The following is a 17512-nucleotide window of genomic DNA, read 5'->3' as shown; positions in this document are numbered from 1 at the left end:
ATTTACTGTCGCTAAGCTCTACATTTTATATACTTCAAGAAGCTTTTACAATCTGTTTTCATCTTTTATTGCTTAACTCTGTATTTTATGTCCTCTATCCATCAGTTCTTTGCTCATATTTTTCACATTTCCAAATCCCTTCCAGTTCTCAAGGTTATTGCTACATTTTGCCGCTATCAACATCTCCCTTCAGTCTACCTTTTGCTTACGTTGACCGTGCTTGCACTAGGTGTCTCACACAATTTCATTCTAAAGTAATGTATACTCACTACAAATTATGTCCCAAGTGTTTGCCGACACCGATTCAGGATAAACAGGGAGAAAGATAGGTGAGGGGTGGTGGTGGCGAGAAATGAAATAAGAGGAAAGACAGCAGGATAGCGGAGAGATGTGAAGAAGAGAGAGGAAATGGGAGTGAGGGAGATGAAGGAGGCAGTCACAGAGGCAGAGGAAGGGAATGTGAGAGGAGTAGAAAGAAAGTGACAGAGGGCTCGTGCAAAAAGGATATGCAAACATAGATGAAGAAAAGGAGAGAGCGTGCAGAAATAGTTAGCATCCACTCACACACTTTAGAAGAGATATGGAGAAGGAGGGACACCATTAGAGTGAGTGAGGAGGGAAGGGGCTGGTGGTGGTGGTGGTGGAGGAAATAGACACATAAGAGAAAATCAGACTAGTGAAAGTTTAGGAAGTCACACATGCGCGTGCATGCGCGCACACAAACGGGAGAAAGTGATAGAGGTGGATGGAGATTGAGGTAAGGAGCACAGCAGTCATAAATGTGATGTGTTAGAAGTGAAGAGGAAGAGAGGCAGAGAATGGGTGCTGTAAAGAGATACGGAGAGTAAGTGTGCACATGAGAGTGGGGATAGCTGATAGAAAGCAAAACGGAAAGCAAGAAATCAGAGAAAAAGAGATAGTGAAAAGGAGAGAGGAAAGGACAGAGAAAATAAAAGGTAAATAAAGCAGGAGAAAGTGAAATGTAAGGCAGGGGAGACAAATCCAAAAAGAAGAGAGAGAGAGACAGTACAACTGAGCAACAGAGAACAGTGGGGAGTTGAGAAAGAGACTGAGAAGGAGAAAGTGAGAGAGAGATTTCAGGTGATAATGGTGTGAGAGATATCAGGGAGAGAGAGAGAGTGAGGAAAAGACGGAAGAGACAGAAGGAGAGGGAGAGGCAATAGAAAGACAGAACTACAAAGGATTAACTGAGAAACAGGAAGGGTTTGGGAGATGAGATCAGTGTGACCCAGCAAGATGGAGAAACAGAAAGGAGTGGGCAAGAAGGAAAACAAACAAAAATGGAGAAAGTGATGAGGAAGAGAAAGAAAGGACATGAAGGTGAGAATGTACAGGGAGAAAGAGAGAGAGAGAAAGTGATATATTAATAGAGGGGGCAAGAATTAAGTAAAGTGAGATGGGGTGTGAAATAAAAGGAGAGAGAGTGTAAGCCATTAAAGAGTATTAAGCAATATGTGAAACTGGTAATTAATGTGACTTTCACATTGAAAGATTTTTGCCAAAGTGACCCCTGCATGAAAAATAGTGAAGATAACAACCTTAGGGGTAATACATTGGCCTTGCAGTGTTATGTAGATTTATTAGAATAATAGTTTGAGAATTGAGGTTAAATTATAAAAGAGATTATGCAAATTAGTATTGTATTACTTGCAATTTTGAACGCTAAGGGTGATTTGATTGAAATTTTCAAGCTATTAAGGTGAACTCTTAAGATACATAGCAAGGAACTATTTCACCGGGTGGCAAGTCTAGAGGCAGAGACTAAAAATTAACACTGGGCCTTTCAGGAGTGAAGTTGGGAAACCCATTCACAGAGAGGGAGTGATAGAAATTTGGAAGTCTCTTTCACAAACATTTCTTGCTGACTCAATTTTTAAATTTAAATCTGAAATTATTATTTTTGTTAACCAAAGATAATAAGGAATAGGGAAATAAATCAACCATTATCTCATTGAAAGTGGGAACAGTTTGAGGGGCTAAATCGTCTTCCTTTCCCCCAGCCTGTGTTTAGCTTGGTGATCCTCGACATCCTCTGCACTCTATTGAAGTTATGCACATCCCTAAACCTTGGTCTGTGAGGAAAAATCCCTACTTACAGATCTTGGACCTCAGTCAGTATTTTGAGTGCCCAGATCCACTTGTATATCTGACTGTAAGATTTCTCACCACAATTAGTATTAATTGAATCCAACAGAGAATGTGAAGTGCACTCATCACCACGGATACCTGGTCTAAAATATTACAATGGTTGCTTCTAAGTTATCGATGTGTGAGCAGTATTATTGGTGGTGAAGGATGTTGTGGTGTAATGCAAGATCCCAAAGATGATTCCCAACCTGCAGGTTTGCAGTTGGTGGCATGCCCAGAAACCTAGAAACCAGGCACATTGTCTAAGGCAGAGAATATGGGGAGATGTGCCAATCTTACCCTAGTCCAGTGAGGCAGCTTTCTTATGAGGAACAAAATCTTTCTGACCAGGGAAAAGGCCTTAGCAAATTTAAATAACAGTAAACAGTAGATATCTCTTGACCTTGAACTAGATTAGTAACAACATTCAGGTTTTATAAATTTTATCTCCCTTACATTGTAGAGGCTGTAAGAGGAACACTGTTATTTTCTGCCACGGAGCTGTGAGTACTGATTTGACTTATGAACCCCAGATTCAGCTGAGTACATTAAGTAACATAACAACTTGCATTTATATATTTTTCATTTATTAATTTTCGGGATCTGGACATCACTGGCAAGCCAGCATTTATAGCCCATGCCCAGATGCTCTTAAAGTGGTGGTGAGTTGCCACCTTGAACTGCTGCAGTCCTTCTGGTGAAGGTACTGCCGCAGGGCTTTTTTTGGGAGGGTGTTCCAGGACTTAGACTGAGCAATGATGAAGGACCCGTGATACATTTCCATGTCAGGATGGTGCACAACTTCCAGGGGAACCTGCAGGTGGTGGTGTTCCCATATGCCTACTGTTTTTGTCCTCCTTGGTGATGGATATTGCAGATTTGGGGTGGTACTGTTGGAAAAACCTGGACAGTTTGTAGTGTAGGGAATGAATGTTCAGGATGGTACATGGGGTACCAAGCAGGCTGCTTTGTCCTGGTTGGTGTTGGGCTTCTTGAGAGTTGTTGGAACTCTTATCATCTAAGCAAATAGAGAGTATTCCATCATGCTAATGACTTGTGCCTTGTAAGTGGTAGAAAGACCTTAGAGTGCTGCAGGATACGCAATCTCTGATCTGCCTTTGCAGCCACAGTATTCATGTGGCTGGTCCAGTTGAGTTTCGGGTTCAAGGTGAGCCTCAGGATATTGATGGGAGTGGACTTGATAATGGTAATGTGATTAAACTCTCTCTTTTGTTGGAGATGGTCATTGTTTGGCATTTCTGTGGTGCAAATATAATCAGTCCATGCCTGGATATTGTCTAGGTCTTGCTGCATGCTAAGGAGCGGCGAATGGAATTGAACATTATGCAATCATCAATGGACATTCCCACTTTTGACTTTATGGAAGGAAGGTTATTGACAGGGTAGCTGAAGATGGTCAGATCTAGCACACTGTTCTATGGAACTACTGTCACGGTGTTCTGGGGCTGGGATGATTAACTTCCAATGACCACAGCTACTATCCTTTGTGTGAGGTACAACTTCAAGCACTAGAATGTCATCCCTTTGATGCCTATTAACTTTATTTGTACCGGGTGCTTTGATGGTATACTTGGTGAAATACTGTATTGATGTCATGGGCAGTCACTCTCATTCCATCTCTGGAATTTAGCTTGTTGGTCCATGTACTTATAATGCAACAAAGCATCCCAAGGCACCACACAGAAACAATTATCAAATAAAATTTGACTCCAAGCTGCATAGTGAGACATTAGGACAGATGACCAAAAGATTATATGAAGAGGCAGATCATAAAGAGGGCTGAAGTGTCAGAGAGGTTTGAAAGGTACTTTCAGAGTTCTCTGAAAATTGAGAATGTTCAAGATTAGAATTGGAGTAGTGCAGAGGCTTTGGAGAATTGTAAGTTTGGAAGAGGTTATAGAGGTAGGAAGGGATGAGGGCAGGAAGGGTTGGGAGGGAGTTTCCAATGACAAATGTGAGGTGATGTTTAAAAAAAACATTTTCCTGAAACAAATATATTCTACAGATTGAAAAATTATTTATGAGTTATTAAAAATTAAAAACACTTAAAATATAATAATGGGCATTAAGATACATTCACTCTGAGGAAATGGTCTTTACAGCACTGTCAGTCACCATGAAGCAATTCATCATTGGTTTCAAATTGGTCATCATGTAATCATACAGCGTAGTATTGGTATTGGTTTATTATTGTCACTTGTACTGAGGTACAGTGAAAAACTGGTTTTGCATACCGTTTGTACAGATCAATTCATTACATAGTGCATTGAGGTAGTACAGGGTAAAAACAATACCACAATACAGAGTAAAATGTCACAGCTACAGGGAAGTGCACTGCAGGTAGACAATAAGGTGCAAGGTCAAACAAGGTAGATTGTGAGGTGAAGAGTCCATCTCATCGTATAAGGGAACCATTCAATAGTCTTATCACAGTGGGATAGAAGCTGTCCTTGAGCCTGGTGGTACGTGACCTCAGGCTCCTGTATCTTTTGCCTGATGGGAGAGGAGAGAAGAGAGAATGACCCAGGTGGGTGGGGTCTTTGATAATGCTGGCTGCTTCACCAAGGCAGCGAGAGAGAGTCCATGGAGTGGAGGCTGGTTTCCATGATGCATTGGGCTGTGCCCACAACTCTCTGCAGTTTCTTGCAGTCCTGGGCAGAGCAGTTGCCATACCAAGCCATGAATCATCCAGATAGGATGCTTTCTATGGTGCATCAATAAAAGTTGGTGAGTATCAAAGGGGACATGTCAAATTTCTTTAGCCTCCTGAGGAAGTAGAGGTGCTGGTGAGCTTTCTTGGCCATGGCGTCTACATGCTTGGACCAGGACAGGCTATTGGTAATGTTCACTCCTAGGAACTTGAAGCTCTCAACCCTCTTGACCTCAGCATCATTGATGTAGACAGGTGCATGTACACCGCCCCCTTTCCTGAAGTCAATGACCAGCTCTTTTGTTTTGCTGACATTGAGGGAAAGGTTGTTGTCATGACGCCATGTCACTAAGCTCTCTATCTCCTTTCTGTACTCTGACTCATCGTTATTTGAGATCCTGCCCACTATGGTGGTATCATCTGCAAACTTGTAGATGGAGTGAGAGCAGAATCTGACCATGCAGTCGTGAGTATATAGGGACTAGCGTAGAGGGATGAGGACACAACCTTGTGGGGCACCAGTATTGAGAGTAATTGTGCTGGAGGTGTTGCCACCTATCCTCACAGATTGCGGTCTGTTGGTCAGAAAGTCAAGGATCCAGTTGCAGAGGGAGATGTTGAGTCCTATGTCTCAGAGTTTTGTAATGAGTCTGCTTGGAATTATAGTATTGAAGGCAGAGCTGTAGTCAATAAACAATAGTCTAACGTAGTGTAGGGCCAGGGGGATGGTGTCCCCTGTAGACCTGCTTCGGCGGTAGGTGAATTGCAGTGGGTTGAGGTTGTCTGGGAGGCTGGAGTTCATGCATGCCATGACCAACCTCTCAAAGCACTTCATGATGGTGGATGTCAGAGCCACTGGTCAGTAGTCATTAAGGCATGTTACCTTGCTTTTCTTGGGTACCAGGATGATAGTGGTCTTCTTAAAATGGTGGGAACCTCAGATTGAAGTAGGGAGAGGTTAAATATGTCTGCAAATACCCCCACCAGCTGATCAGCACAAAATCTGAGCACACAGCCGGGGACAACAGCCGGGCCAGATGCTTTCCTTGGCTTCACGCTCCCGAAGACTGATCTTACATCCTCAAAGGTGACCACAAGTTCAGTTGCATTGGAGACTGTCAGGGTGGGTGATGACAATCCACTCCTCTCCTGTTCAAAACGCGCATAGATTGTGTTAAGCCGATCAGGAAGGGATGCACTGTTGTTAACTGTGCTGCCTGACTTCGTTTTGTAGTCTGTTATAGCATGTAAGCCCTACCACAACTGACGGCTGGTCTGGGACTCTATTTTGAACCAGTATTGTCTCTTGGCATTGCTGATAGCTTTACGGAGGTTGTATCTCGATTTCTTGTAAAGGTCACGGTCAACTGATTTGAATGCAGCAGTCCTCGACTTCAGTAAGGAGTGGATCTCCCGGTTCATCCATAGTTTCTGGTTTGCGAACACCCGTATTGTCCTCTTTAGTCTTCAACACACTTGCTGATAAAGTCTGTGATGGTGGTGACATACTCATCAAGGCTGGCAGCTGAGTCTTTGAACATGGACCAGTCCACTGGCTCAAATCAGTCACGTAGGAGCTCATCTGCTTCCTCGGACCAGCACTGCACGACTCTCTGTACTGGATCCTCCCGTTTCAGTTTCTGTTTGTATGCAGGGAGAAGGAGCACAACCTGGTGGTCCGATTTCCCAAAGTGAGGGTGAGGGGTGGCTCGGACGGCATCTTTGATGGTTGCATAGCAATGGTCAAAGGTGTTAGGGCTCCTGGTGGAGCAGGAGATGTGCTGGTAGTACTTTGGTAACACACTCTTGAGGTTGGCCTGGTTGAAGTCATGAAGAGGGCCTCAGGGTATCCTGTCTCAAGGTTGTTGACCACGGAGTATAGCTCATTGAGTGCAGGCTTCATGTCTGTGGTGGGATGTAGACTGCCATCAGGATAGCTGAAGTGAACTCCCGTGGCAGGTAGTATGGTCAACACTTCACCATTAGATATTCCAGGCTGGGTGAGCAGGAGCTCGCCAGGACCAACACATCCGGGCATGTGTAAAGCACGTTTCGGTGAGACATAGCACACAGCAGTCCCTCAGTTCTCTTTGATAGGTCAGTCTTTGGTCCATCATATCTATGCCAGTTCTTTGGTAAAAATTAGTCTCACTCACTATTCTTTCTCCATCGCCCTGCAATTATTTTCTCCTCTTCAAGTACTTCCTTATCCAATTCCATGTTGAAAGTTGTTAGTGAATCTTTTCCCTTCAACCATTCAGGCAGGTCCTCTGGATAACAGCTTGCTCTGCTTATTTAAAAAATAAGTTTTCTTATCTCTCCTCTGTTTGTTGTTGGAAATAGTATTAAATCTTTGTTGTCTGGTTACTGATCTTCCTGCCAGTGGAAACAGGTTCTCTTTCTTTAAATTTCCCCTTAATCTTCTCTGCCGAAGTTTCTGTGATGTCCCCTATCACAGTCTGGCCCTCTGATTAACTGAACATGCTCCAAATTGTGCTTTATCCAAACATGTGAATCAAAACCAAGATGCTTTCTCTTCATCACATGAACAAGATTAAAATTATTAGAGATAACCTGTTGAAAATGATCCTACTTTAATTACAATGTAAATGGAAAATGCTGTTATTTGAAATGATAATAAACACTTCTCTATTTGCCTTTTGAATGCTTTTATATATGCTGTGAATGTATGTACATGGTGCTATAAATTCTCCTGTGTAAGTTTGTACTTAAAATATTTCCAACTGTATTGGAAATATTATAGAAAAGTTTATTGTTTTGTTTCCAATAACCACATTTCCCATTATTTTTTTAAGTGAATCCATTGTTTCTCAGATCCAAGAATGCAACACAGTATGTATTTACAAAATTTTAATGCTTCTGTAAAAGATTTTAGAATTTACAAACTATTTCTGTGTTATGTATTCAAAAGTATGAAAGAGATTGATTCTCTCGTACTCCTACATGAGTTGTTCTGATATACCTTCACTGCAGGACATCAATAAATAATTATTTAAACCAAATATGAGGAACTCACAAAGTTCATTAAGATTAATAAAAGATTCCTATTTGCTAATTAACAATGGGAGAAATCATTGCAAATAGCCGTTCTCCATACATATTTGATATAATTAGCAAAAGCATTTTTGTCTTGTTTTGATTATATAAAAATAAACATTTCAGTATAAACCTGCATGACAGTGAATACTCAAAGCTTTAACTATATGTTTGTTTGAACCTCTGCTGTTTATATAGATTCCAAAATTAAATTCTGAGAATAGCATATAGAGTTGCACTTCATTTCAACCCCATTACATATAAACATACCGTTCCCTCTATTAATTAGCTTGCATTTGAATTTACTGCACTTTGCATTTCTAGTAAACAGTGGAAATAGTTTGGATTCAAATTAAGTGTAAGCAAGCAGAAAACATGTTATTTATATAATCACCAACTCAACTGAAGGGAAAGGAGTATTGGGAAATCACAGCCTATCACATAAAGTTAGTTAGTAAATTTAAATTTAACAAATATGGAAGTGTTCATTGGATCCACCTGGACATTACTGCTGGAGTCCAAGGTTCAAGCGTGAGCAGGGGTTGGAGTGGTGAGAAGATAGTATGGAGTCACAGATCACTTCTGTGCAACTTTATTATTCTCATGGTTTATTTTCCTTCTCAGTATATAGGAATCACCAGCAAAGATGGCATTTAATGTGCTTTATTAATTGCCCTTGAGAAAGTGCTGCTAAAGGGACTCCGACATTGCTGTTAGGTAGAGAGTTTCAGGATTTTGAACAAATGATAATAAAATGTCCTTGGTATTTTTTGAAGTCAGGTTAGTGACATTCCCGTGAACCTACTGTCCCTGCTCCTCAGATGGTTCTGACTGTGGGTTTGGAAAGAGTTGTTAACCAGCACTGTTGACGCTGGAAATTACTCTTTCATCCCAGGTACTTATCTGAATAATCCAGGACAATTGGGAACCCTATTCCACGGCTGGAAAGAATATTTCCAGAAGTTTAGCATAATTCCCAAAGCATTAACTTTGTCTTAGAGAAACAAAGGACTGCAGATGCTGTAATCTAGATGAAAAACACGACGATGCTGGAGGAACTCAGCAGGTCAGGCAGTATCAGCAGAGAAAAGCCGGCGGTCAGCGTTTTAGATCAGGACTGAAGATAGGAAAAGGGGAAGCCCAATATATAGGAGGGAAAAGCAGAGCAGTGATAACCTCATCATGGTAAATCTTGAACTACCACCACCACGTTATGATTTAGAAGTGTGCTTGCTCCAAACTGAACCTCAGTTGCCACCTAGTAGAGTAGGGAGGGCAAGCCCCAAGGAACTTCCCAGGATACTTCATTTAAGAAAAGGTTGGTCAGTGGAAAGTGAAGTGTGTTTTCTTAAGGATAGGGGCACAGAACAGGGATCACAACTGCTGACCATGTGAAAAACAAACACCAACTCAGAATGGTTGATTCCATGTTGCCATTTCTGTCATTCCTACACCTCCATCATTTATCCCAATAGAGTGGAATGGCTCACATGAGGGAGGTCCTTCTCCATCAATCTGCTGGCTTGTTAAAGTATTGGGCAAAGAACCAGTTTCCAAAGCCTGTGCTCAATATGGGTCCCCTGGTAAAACTTCTAAAAAAAAATGTGATGGGATGCACCTTTCAAATAACGTAATATGTGAACATTTCTCAGGTCAATTGCTTCTTCTTTGAGCAGAGGCCCAATCAGTTCCCTTCCAGTAACACACTTATTTGCCTGGTGAACTTGTTCTCACATTGAAAAACTTCTCCTTCAACTCCATTCACTTTCTCCAGATTAAAGGCGTAGCTATGGAGACTCACATGGGGCCAGTCTGTGACTCGTTTTGTGGGATATGTGGAACAGTGTTTGTTTCAGTCTTACTCAGGTCCATTCCCTGAACTCTTTCTTTGATACATTGATGACTGCATTAGTGCTGCCTCCTGTACTCATACAGAACTTCACAACTTCATTACTTTTGGCCCATTTCATAAGCACACTGCATGTTTTTGACCAATTAATTTCTAATTAAGTCTGAGTTTTATACCTAATTGTAAGTTTAATATTCAATCTAAGAAGCTTCAATTTACTGGCAGCTGATATCAACCAACCTTTGGATCTAAAATTCAGGAAGGGCTAAAAGCTTTGAAACTAGAAGACTGACATTCAAGGTTGCTTCCATTATCTGACTTGCTTGCACCAGACTAACCACACACTGGCTTCCCAAACATTTTAATTCAAACAAAGTAGCAACTGGTTTTTAAAAACATGTTGAAAAGATGACTGAGGAACTGTTTCTTTTTGTTTTGAAATTAGAAAGCTTTCCCTTTCTGGTGAAGGAGATCGAGGATGGCAACCCTGGGCACGGAGAGTTTCAGGAGCGGCACTCCAACCCAGACACCAGATGGGAACGTGGTGATGAACTTCAGCTTTGATGGATATCCACTGGAAGAGGACGAGATTCAGATCAAGGAAAGGCAGAGGCAGAGGCAAGGCAGTGGGATGTCCATAGTCAATGAACCAGGTGATGCTCATTTAAGTGCGTGTGTGTTTATTTGCCCACCAATTCCTTTACAAGTTGTTGGCTCTAGAGCCACTAGCAGCCTTGCAGTGCCTCATACAAATGGGTATTCTTTAGCTGTGAGCCTGGATGGTACAGGATGGGATCACTCCTTTACCATTAGTGCTAGACGTGTGAGATTCTCATTCAGATATTGAGCTCTATTGACTTGAATGAAGTCAAATCTTCAGGAAATGAGTACAAACGGTAGCCAATACTCGTGCATATGTGAAATGTTGGTGACTGAAGACAAATATCCATCCCACTAACCCTGATTATTGGGAAAGGTATCACCCCAAGGCTGTCCATTACACTCCTCCTGATCACAACCCTGTCTCCCTTCTCCCCATCCCCACAAGCCTCTTATCATGGCTTGACATTATGTCTGTTACAATCACCCTGAGGCTTGATTTCCTGATCAAGTTGTCCAGTTCTGTCCCAAGCACCACCTTTCATATGTTGGCTTGTTAAAGTGTAGGGCCTAGAGCTTTTAGCTACCTTCACCTTAATCTCTCTCTTCCTAAAACTCTGTACCTTTTCACATCTCTCCCCAGTTGCAGGAGCTTTGTCAAAACAAGCTTCTTTGATCACTCCCCTTAAACTGCCTCCTCACTTCCTCTTTCTTCCTATGTAAAGTGCCTGGGATCCTTGTAATGTGATTGCTGCTTCCGGATTTGTTAATTTAACTTGGAGCAGATTTGAAAAGCTAGAGGCAGAAATATGTTTGATAATTAATGATAAAACATTAATCTTTAACACCTGTACAGAGAAATTAACCTTGTGTCTAATCACTCATTTGCATAGATTTAATTAGGAAAATGGTTTCACCAAGCCTATTCATAGCACTGAGGTCCCGCAGGTAGCAAACAGATCTTCCTTTCTAACTCTGTAAAAACATCTATTTTCCATATACAACACTATCTAACATTTTAGGGCCATCCATTTATTTGAGGATAACCAGACAAATGAGAGAACCAATGGCTTTTCACACCTCTGTGCCATTTCCCTTCATTGCTTTCCTCAAGCTAAAGATTTTTTGGATCAATCTCTTCAATAAAATATCAGGCACAAGATTCTGTAACGTGTGTATTTGGGTGCTACTTGCACAAAAATAGCACCAGTGTAAGCCTGCATGTTTATGGCAGGTGCCATATTGGTGATGTTGCGTGAGTATTCCCAGTTGATGTGTACATTTTGATGACATTCAGTGCAGAAGTGTGATTTGATGCCAATGCAGCTAAATGACAATTTGTTACTCCAGTTCACGGCCTCTTTTTAACCTCAGACAGCTGAACATGACCCACATTTTCCCCCAAACTGCTCAACAGAATTATTTAAAGGGATCAACAATTATCCTTAAGGTTAGTTCTTGGTCAAGTTCCTAGAGGATTGAAAGTAGGGCTCTCATTAGGAGACCATATCTGCCAAGGGTCACCAAGGAACAATTCTCTTATGTGAACCTCCATGAGAAGCAATACCCAGTGAATTAATATGCCTTCAAATGCAATTTGACACCTTCTGGACATTGCTGGTCATACCAGCATTTATTATCCAGCTCCTAAAGTTAGCCATTGGTCAAGATTGGGTAAGGGTGGCAGATGTCCTTCTCTAAAGGACATTTAGTGAACCAGATGGAATTTTACAACAATCTGTTACTGAGACTAGATTTTTTTAGAAAAATCTTTATTTAATTATCTGAATTTAAATTTGCCAGTGACCATTGTGGGATTTAAACTAACATCTCTAGATCAACAACCCAGAAGGCTGGCTGCTAGTGCAGTAATTTAACCACTGCACCCTGTACTCCATAGCTCATTCCACCACTGCCAGGCCAGGTTGCAGGATTTGGCTATCTGAAAGAAGAAAGGCTCTGTGGTGAGTTTGTTGGACGGAAGATCTGTTTTTAGTGAGGGGGTGCGGTGTGTATGTTAAGAGCCTGCCCCATTAGCTAATTGAATCAGAAACAATTGTAGGGTGAGGATGAAGTGGAAGAGGAAAGAATCAAAATGAGGTACTATCATCTTCTACCATTCCATGCTTGCCATTGGCCAGATAATAGCCAATCCACAGATGGAGACCACTGCCTTAGGTATGTCTGACCCCCATTTAGATTGCTGCTGGTATCTCCACTTGTGCATTACCTTGTTCTCTCAAAGCAGGGCAAGTGTGTCTGTGAGAGTTGCTCAAGGTGTTTGACTAAAGTGGCTGTCATGGTTGCAAACTGAAGTGCGGATACAATATAGCAAGAGAATCAACTAGCAGGCAGTCCAGGACTGCCCAACGCTCCTAAGGTAGGGTGCAGGGAACCCATGAATAATGGTATGAGTTTTTACTGAAGAAAATTATTAGTAGGTGAGTGATGGAGGAGTGGTGAATTGATCAGTGTCTGAGGCTAGTGATACAGTTGGTGGGCATAGCCTTTTGAAGATGCATGCACAGGCTTGGTCTGTGTTTGTTAGGTCATTGACTGTGTTCATATATCAGGGGTTTCATTTCCAGCATGAACTACCATAGCTGTGAGCTGCTGTTGCCTTCAAAGTGTTTGTCTGAATGGTCTCTGGCCCCTGTGGATTGAACACCTCTCTCTTCCTCATCACATTCTCCACCAAGACTCCAGTGCAGCTTCTGAGAATTATGATGCTTCCTTTATCCATGTGCCATTGAATTACTGGTTTGGTATCCAGAGGGCTGGACTATTGATCTGATAGGATAGGATCAAATCCCACCACAGCAGCTGAGGAGTTTACATTTTGGAGTTAAAAAGTGGCATCAGTAGTACCTATCTGGTTTACTTCTGTCCTTCAGGATGGGAAACCTGCCATTTTTATTTGGCCTACATGTGAGTCTTTCCTGCACTAAAAAAGGTGTAGCAAGCTGCTCATGAGATTGGCAAACTGCTATCCAGAGCTTTTAATGAGTGTGAATTTTCAGGCTGGCAATGTTGGTATTCTTCCTACATCCCAAGTAATGTTTACAACTTAATGTGCCATGATTCCTCTGCTGGTTTTCAGGGGCTACCCAATCTAGCCCCGTTGTCTTTTATGTTGCAACATTCTCCTTCCCCTAGATTGTTACTTGCTTCAATGAAAGGCCTGAGTTTTAGAAACCCATGGCCTAGAAATTTGATTGTGGAGCACACTTTCTAAGAGTAACATAATTTACAATTGAATGCAATCAGGACTTTGCAGTATGCAGACAGCATTGACTGTGCATAGGCTGTGCCTAATAAGGCACTGCACGTACAACAGCAGTATCAGTCATCATCGCAAACTTAATGAAAGAACAAGGCCAAGCACTGAAAACCAGGCTAAAAGCAGAAAAATGTCCAAGGGTAGAGCTTACCTGATTGTTGCTGTAGAGTCCATTCAGAAAAACCAATGGATTCAGCTCGCATACAGTAATGGACCAGACCTCTGATCATTACTCAGGTGAAGCTTCTACACTTTTTTGATGGAGTTGAATCCTTATTGTTTCAGTCTTCAGGGATGTGCACCCCTACTCTACAATCTCAACTGTAGTGATGGAGAGGGACAGTGCCTGCTCCCATGAGCATCCAACCAGTTTCACAAGACTTTACTTAAGCCTTCCCACTATTTCCAACTGTGGACTCTGACCAAGAAGAGACATTCAACAGGTTAGTTTGCAGTTAATGTGCAACTGCTAAAATTATGCATAGTTACTGTGCAGAGCTGCACAAATGGCCATTTAATTGTGCTGCTTGGCTGCCTGGCAGTGCTGGAACAAACAGGCACAGTCCTCCATGCAGTGTCACTTTGTGCATTTTTAAGTGGGAATGAAATTCTAGGTACAGGCACCTCAATCTTTATTTCTATATTTCTGTAAGCCAGTGTGGCTATCTTCCCCACACAATGTGCTTCGTTGTATCCTTCTCCAATATTATTAGGGTCACTGGAGGGCTGCAGACAGACTTTTTGAGAATATGATTTAAATGGATTCTGTCTGCTGTGCTGGCTTTTTCAAAATCACTGTTATGTAGCCATATTATATTCATGCAGGATAAGTTGTGCAACAGCTGAGCCCAATTTTTTGTTCAATTATACTTGCCTGTGGAGGTCACTGTTTTGTTTCTTTCATTCTACTGAGCCCGAGAATTTCCTGAAAAAAATGGATAAAGGATCAATCCTGGGACCATCTTAACTGTGTGGTTGCTGCTGCCCCATATGGTGCATTTTAGCTACAAAGCCACAGGAATTTCAAGGCTCAGGGTGACATTAGAGGCATATTTTTCCCTTCCTACCAGATGGTGGTCAAAATGCAACCTGGCCTAGATATTAATGAAATGCTCCTTCGATTAATCTTTTACACTTTATCTAAAGGGCAGCTCAGAATAAAGCCCAGCAGCTCCCCTGTGATCATTCTATTCAGCACATTCTACTCTTTGCTTCTTGTTGACCTTTCTGAATTATTGACTTGATTCACTGCTGTTACAAGGGAGGCCAATGCTTCAGTTAACTGTCTATTTGATGGACAGAAGTCCTAGTTTTCCAGCAGTGAATTGTCTGAGAGCTTTCTCAGCAGTCAGTCGATAACACTGCATTATTCCATTAGGCTCAGGATAAAAGGTTGGAATCTACTTCTAAGACCACTATCTGACACTTTTTTTTAGTGAACAGCATTCACAGATGCTGTACATTATAGTGCAAAGTACCTAATAAATAACACGTTGAATGTGATATTGTATACATTCCTGTAACAATGGGGCGAAGCTTGATTGGCTCCAAAAATGAGCTCAGGGCTCATGATGCTCAAGTAATTAACTTCCATTGAATGCAATGAGTACATCAACTTTATGCTGTCTTCTCTAATGCAAGATTAGAACAGCACTAGGCAAATTGTTCATTGGCGGACACTTCAGCAGGGGATAAAATTACAAATAAAGTTCCATGGGGTCTGCACCCATTGTCTTTGTCAGATAGCCAGTATTTTTCCTGCTATCACTACCATTTCTCTTGTGTGCTTGAGCACAACCAGCAGCCAGTTGTCCTTAGCCACTGTAATCTGCAGTAGGATGGTACCTGGGCTTTCTGAGAGGTTGTCCTCAATGGCCATCTGCAGCCTCTACCACTAAAAGTCAGCTGTCTGCCACTGGTACAGCAACGTACAGGAGCACTGGGTCAGCGAAAGACAGGCAGGAGACTAGAATAAAGAGATGCATGATCTAATTTACAAATTTATTTTGGAATATTTATTTTGTGGTGAATTTTATTTTTGTGTTGTGACTAATCAACTGCCATGATGGTCAATGACAGGGCAAAGGTGTGGGACTATTGGTGGGTGGGAAATTGGGGCTAAGATGAGTGGAAATGCACTTGATAAGCATTTCAGATTTAAACCAGGCAGAAAGGACATGTATAAGGTGCCACTTCCTCCTCCACTGCCACCGCAGCATCTGCTCACACTGTAGCTGGTGCTCTCTGGATGGTGAGATTGTATAACATACTGCAAGCACCACAAAACTTAAAGCAAATTACTACAGTGCTGGAAATCTGAAACAGATACAGAAAATGCTGGAAACACTCAACAGGTCAGGCAGCATTTGTGGACAGAGAAACAGAGTTAATGTTTCAGGTTTACATTTGAAAGCTGATGAAAGGTCATTAACCTGGAATATTAACTGGGTTTTCCTTTTCACTGCCCTGTTGAACAATTCCAATATTTTCTGTTCTTCCCACCAATCTTGGCAATCTTGGCACTGAATCTGCAGCAGGACTGTTCCAGACTGCTCCAGACACTGAGGCAATGTTGCAGAACACCAGTGTTTACTATCACCGGAATTTCGTGTGCATGCTTCTCACGTGTCATCGGCTATGTTGTTAGCCATGTCTGCTGCGTACTTTGTTGACTTCAGTGTAGCTGGTACAGAAGACAGTTGCAGGATGGAGGCATCATGGCTTCTGGTAGACTGCAGCAGATCAAACTGCCTAAGTCATTGCCTATGGACACAGATCAGCAGGACATTGAAAGAGTGCAATCCTACTTGGTTTCAGCACACAGTAGAGCTAACATGCCTGAAAAGTGACATGTGTGCAATTAATGGCAGTCTGTGGTATGAGGAAGCCTTCAGTCCTTGCAAAATCATATGATCTCTCTCTATTGGCCTCTGGCAAGTAAGAATGAAATATATTCAACTCTCTCTGAATAGGGAACATTAATGACTTCCCTCATACAACAATGGATGGCAGTCTGTGAGATACTACAAACACCTTCAGTTCCAGCCTGGAAGAAGTCAAGCATTTTAAAGTCTGTGGGTATAGTGATTTTTGGGAGCTCCTATCAATGTGGTCCTTGCCTTGTAAGTTTACAGTGGAAACTGTAATAGGTATCAAATAACAGTGGGAATGTCCTAATAGAAGTACAGACTTCTCAAAACACAATTCCTTGTTGAGGTTCAGGTTGGAAAACTATCCCTTGAACAGCTTGGGATCCTCCTTCCACTGGCACAAGGGACTGAGCCCTTTGTAATAACCTTTCAACTTTTCACTGATGGAACATTTGGGAATTAAAAATTGATGTTATGATGACACTGTAAATATTGTAAGATTATGTAATGATATACTTTGTCCAGTGAAAGACAAGATGAATGTGTTTTATTGTATAATTGTGAATCTTATGATAAAGTGTACTTTAGCGAACAGAAGAATTGTCCCTGGAGCACCCCAGGCAGATTTGACTTTCTGTTTTACCCCTTCACTCCTTCCCCAGTCCCTTTTTCCAGTACCTAGTCCTGCTTTGCGTTCCCTCTGCCTCTTGTTCCAACACATTATATTTAAATGGGAATGCATCATGTGTGGGGGCAACCAGTTTGTGCAAAAGTCTTTAGTCAGCAAAATGTTCTTCAGCACTCGACAAGCTCCTGTGTTCTTTCGCAACTTGAACTAACTCCATAAAGTAATTAATACTTGAAACATAGCAACAGAAAGAAAAAAACACAATCACCAATGTATTTGTGACTCCCTTTAAATGGACTGCTGGTGGGTCCTTCCTGTAGGTGTGGTCAATCACATGTCTTCAAGAGAATGCAAAATAGTACCATGGGTGTTGAATTGCTTATTCTACATAGTTCCAGACAGCATTCAG

The 17512-nt window shown here is 41.8% G+C and overlaps 1 protein-coding gene across 7 annotated transcripts in view; it reads left to right on the top strand.

Moving 5' to 3' along the window:
* Positions 1–17512, top strand: part of slc29a4a (solute carrier family 29 member 4a) — a 139032-nt gene that overhangs the window by 79921 nt on the left and 41599 nt on the right. For all 7 annotated transcript variants that reach the window (XM_052021494.1, XM_052021493.1, XM_052021499.1 and 4 more), the window contains one exon: positions 10171–10378. In XM_052021494.1, the coding sequence (XP_051877454.1) occupies positions 10204–10378 (175 nt within the window). In that variant the 5' untranslated portion in view covers positions 10171–10203. The remainder of the gene's footprint in view (positions 1–10170; positions 10379–17512) is intronic.

Source organism: Pristis pectinata, chromosome 8 (assembly GCF_009764475.1).
Source record: "Pristis pectinata isolate sPriPec2 chromosome 8, sPriPec2.1.pri, whole genome shotgun sequence".
Lineage (NCBI taxonomy): Eukaryota > Metazoa > Chordata > Chondrichthyes > Rhinopristiformes > Pristidae > Pristis > Pristis pectinata.
This window is presented reverse-complemented; position numbering and strand designations above follow the sequence as displayed.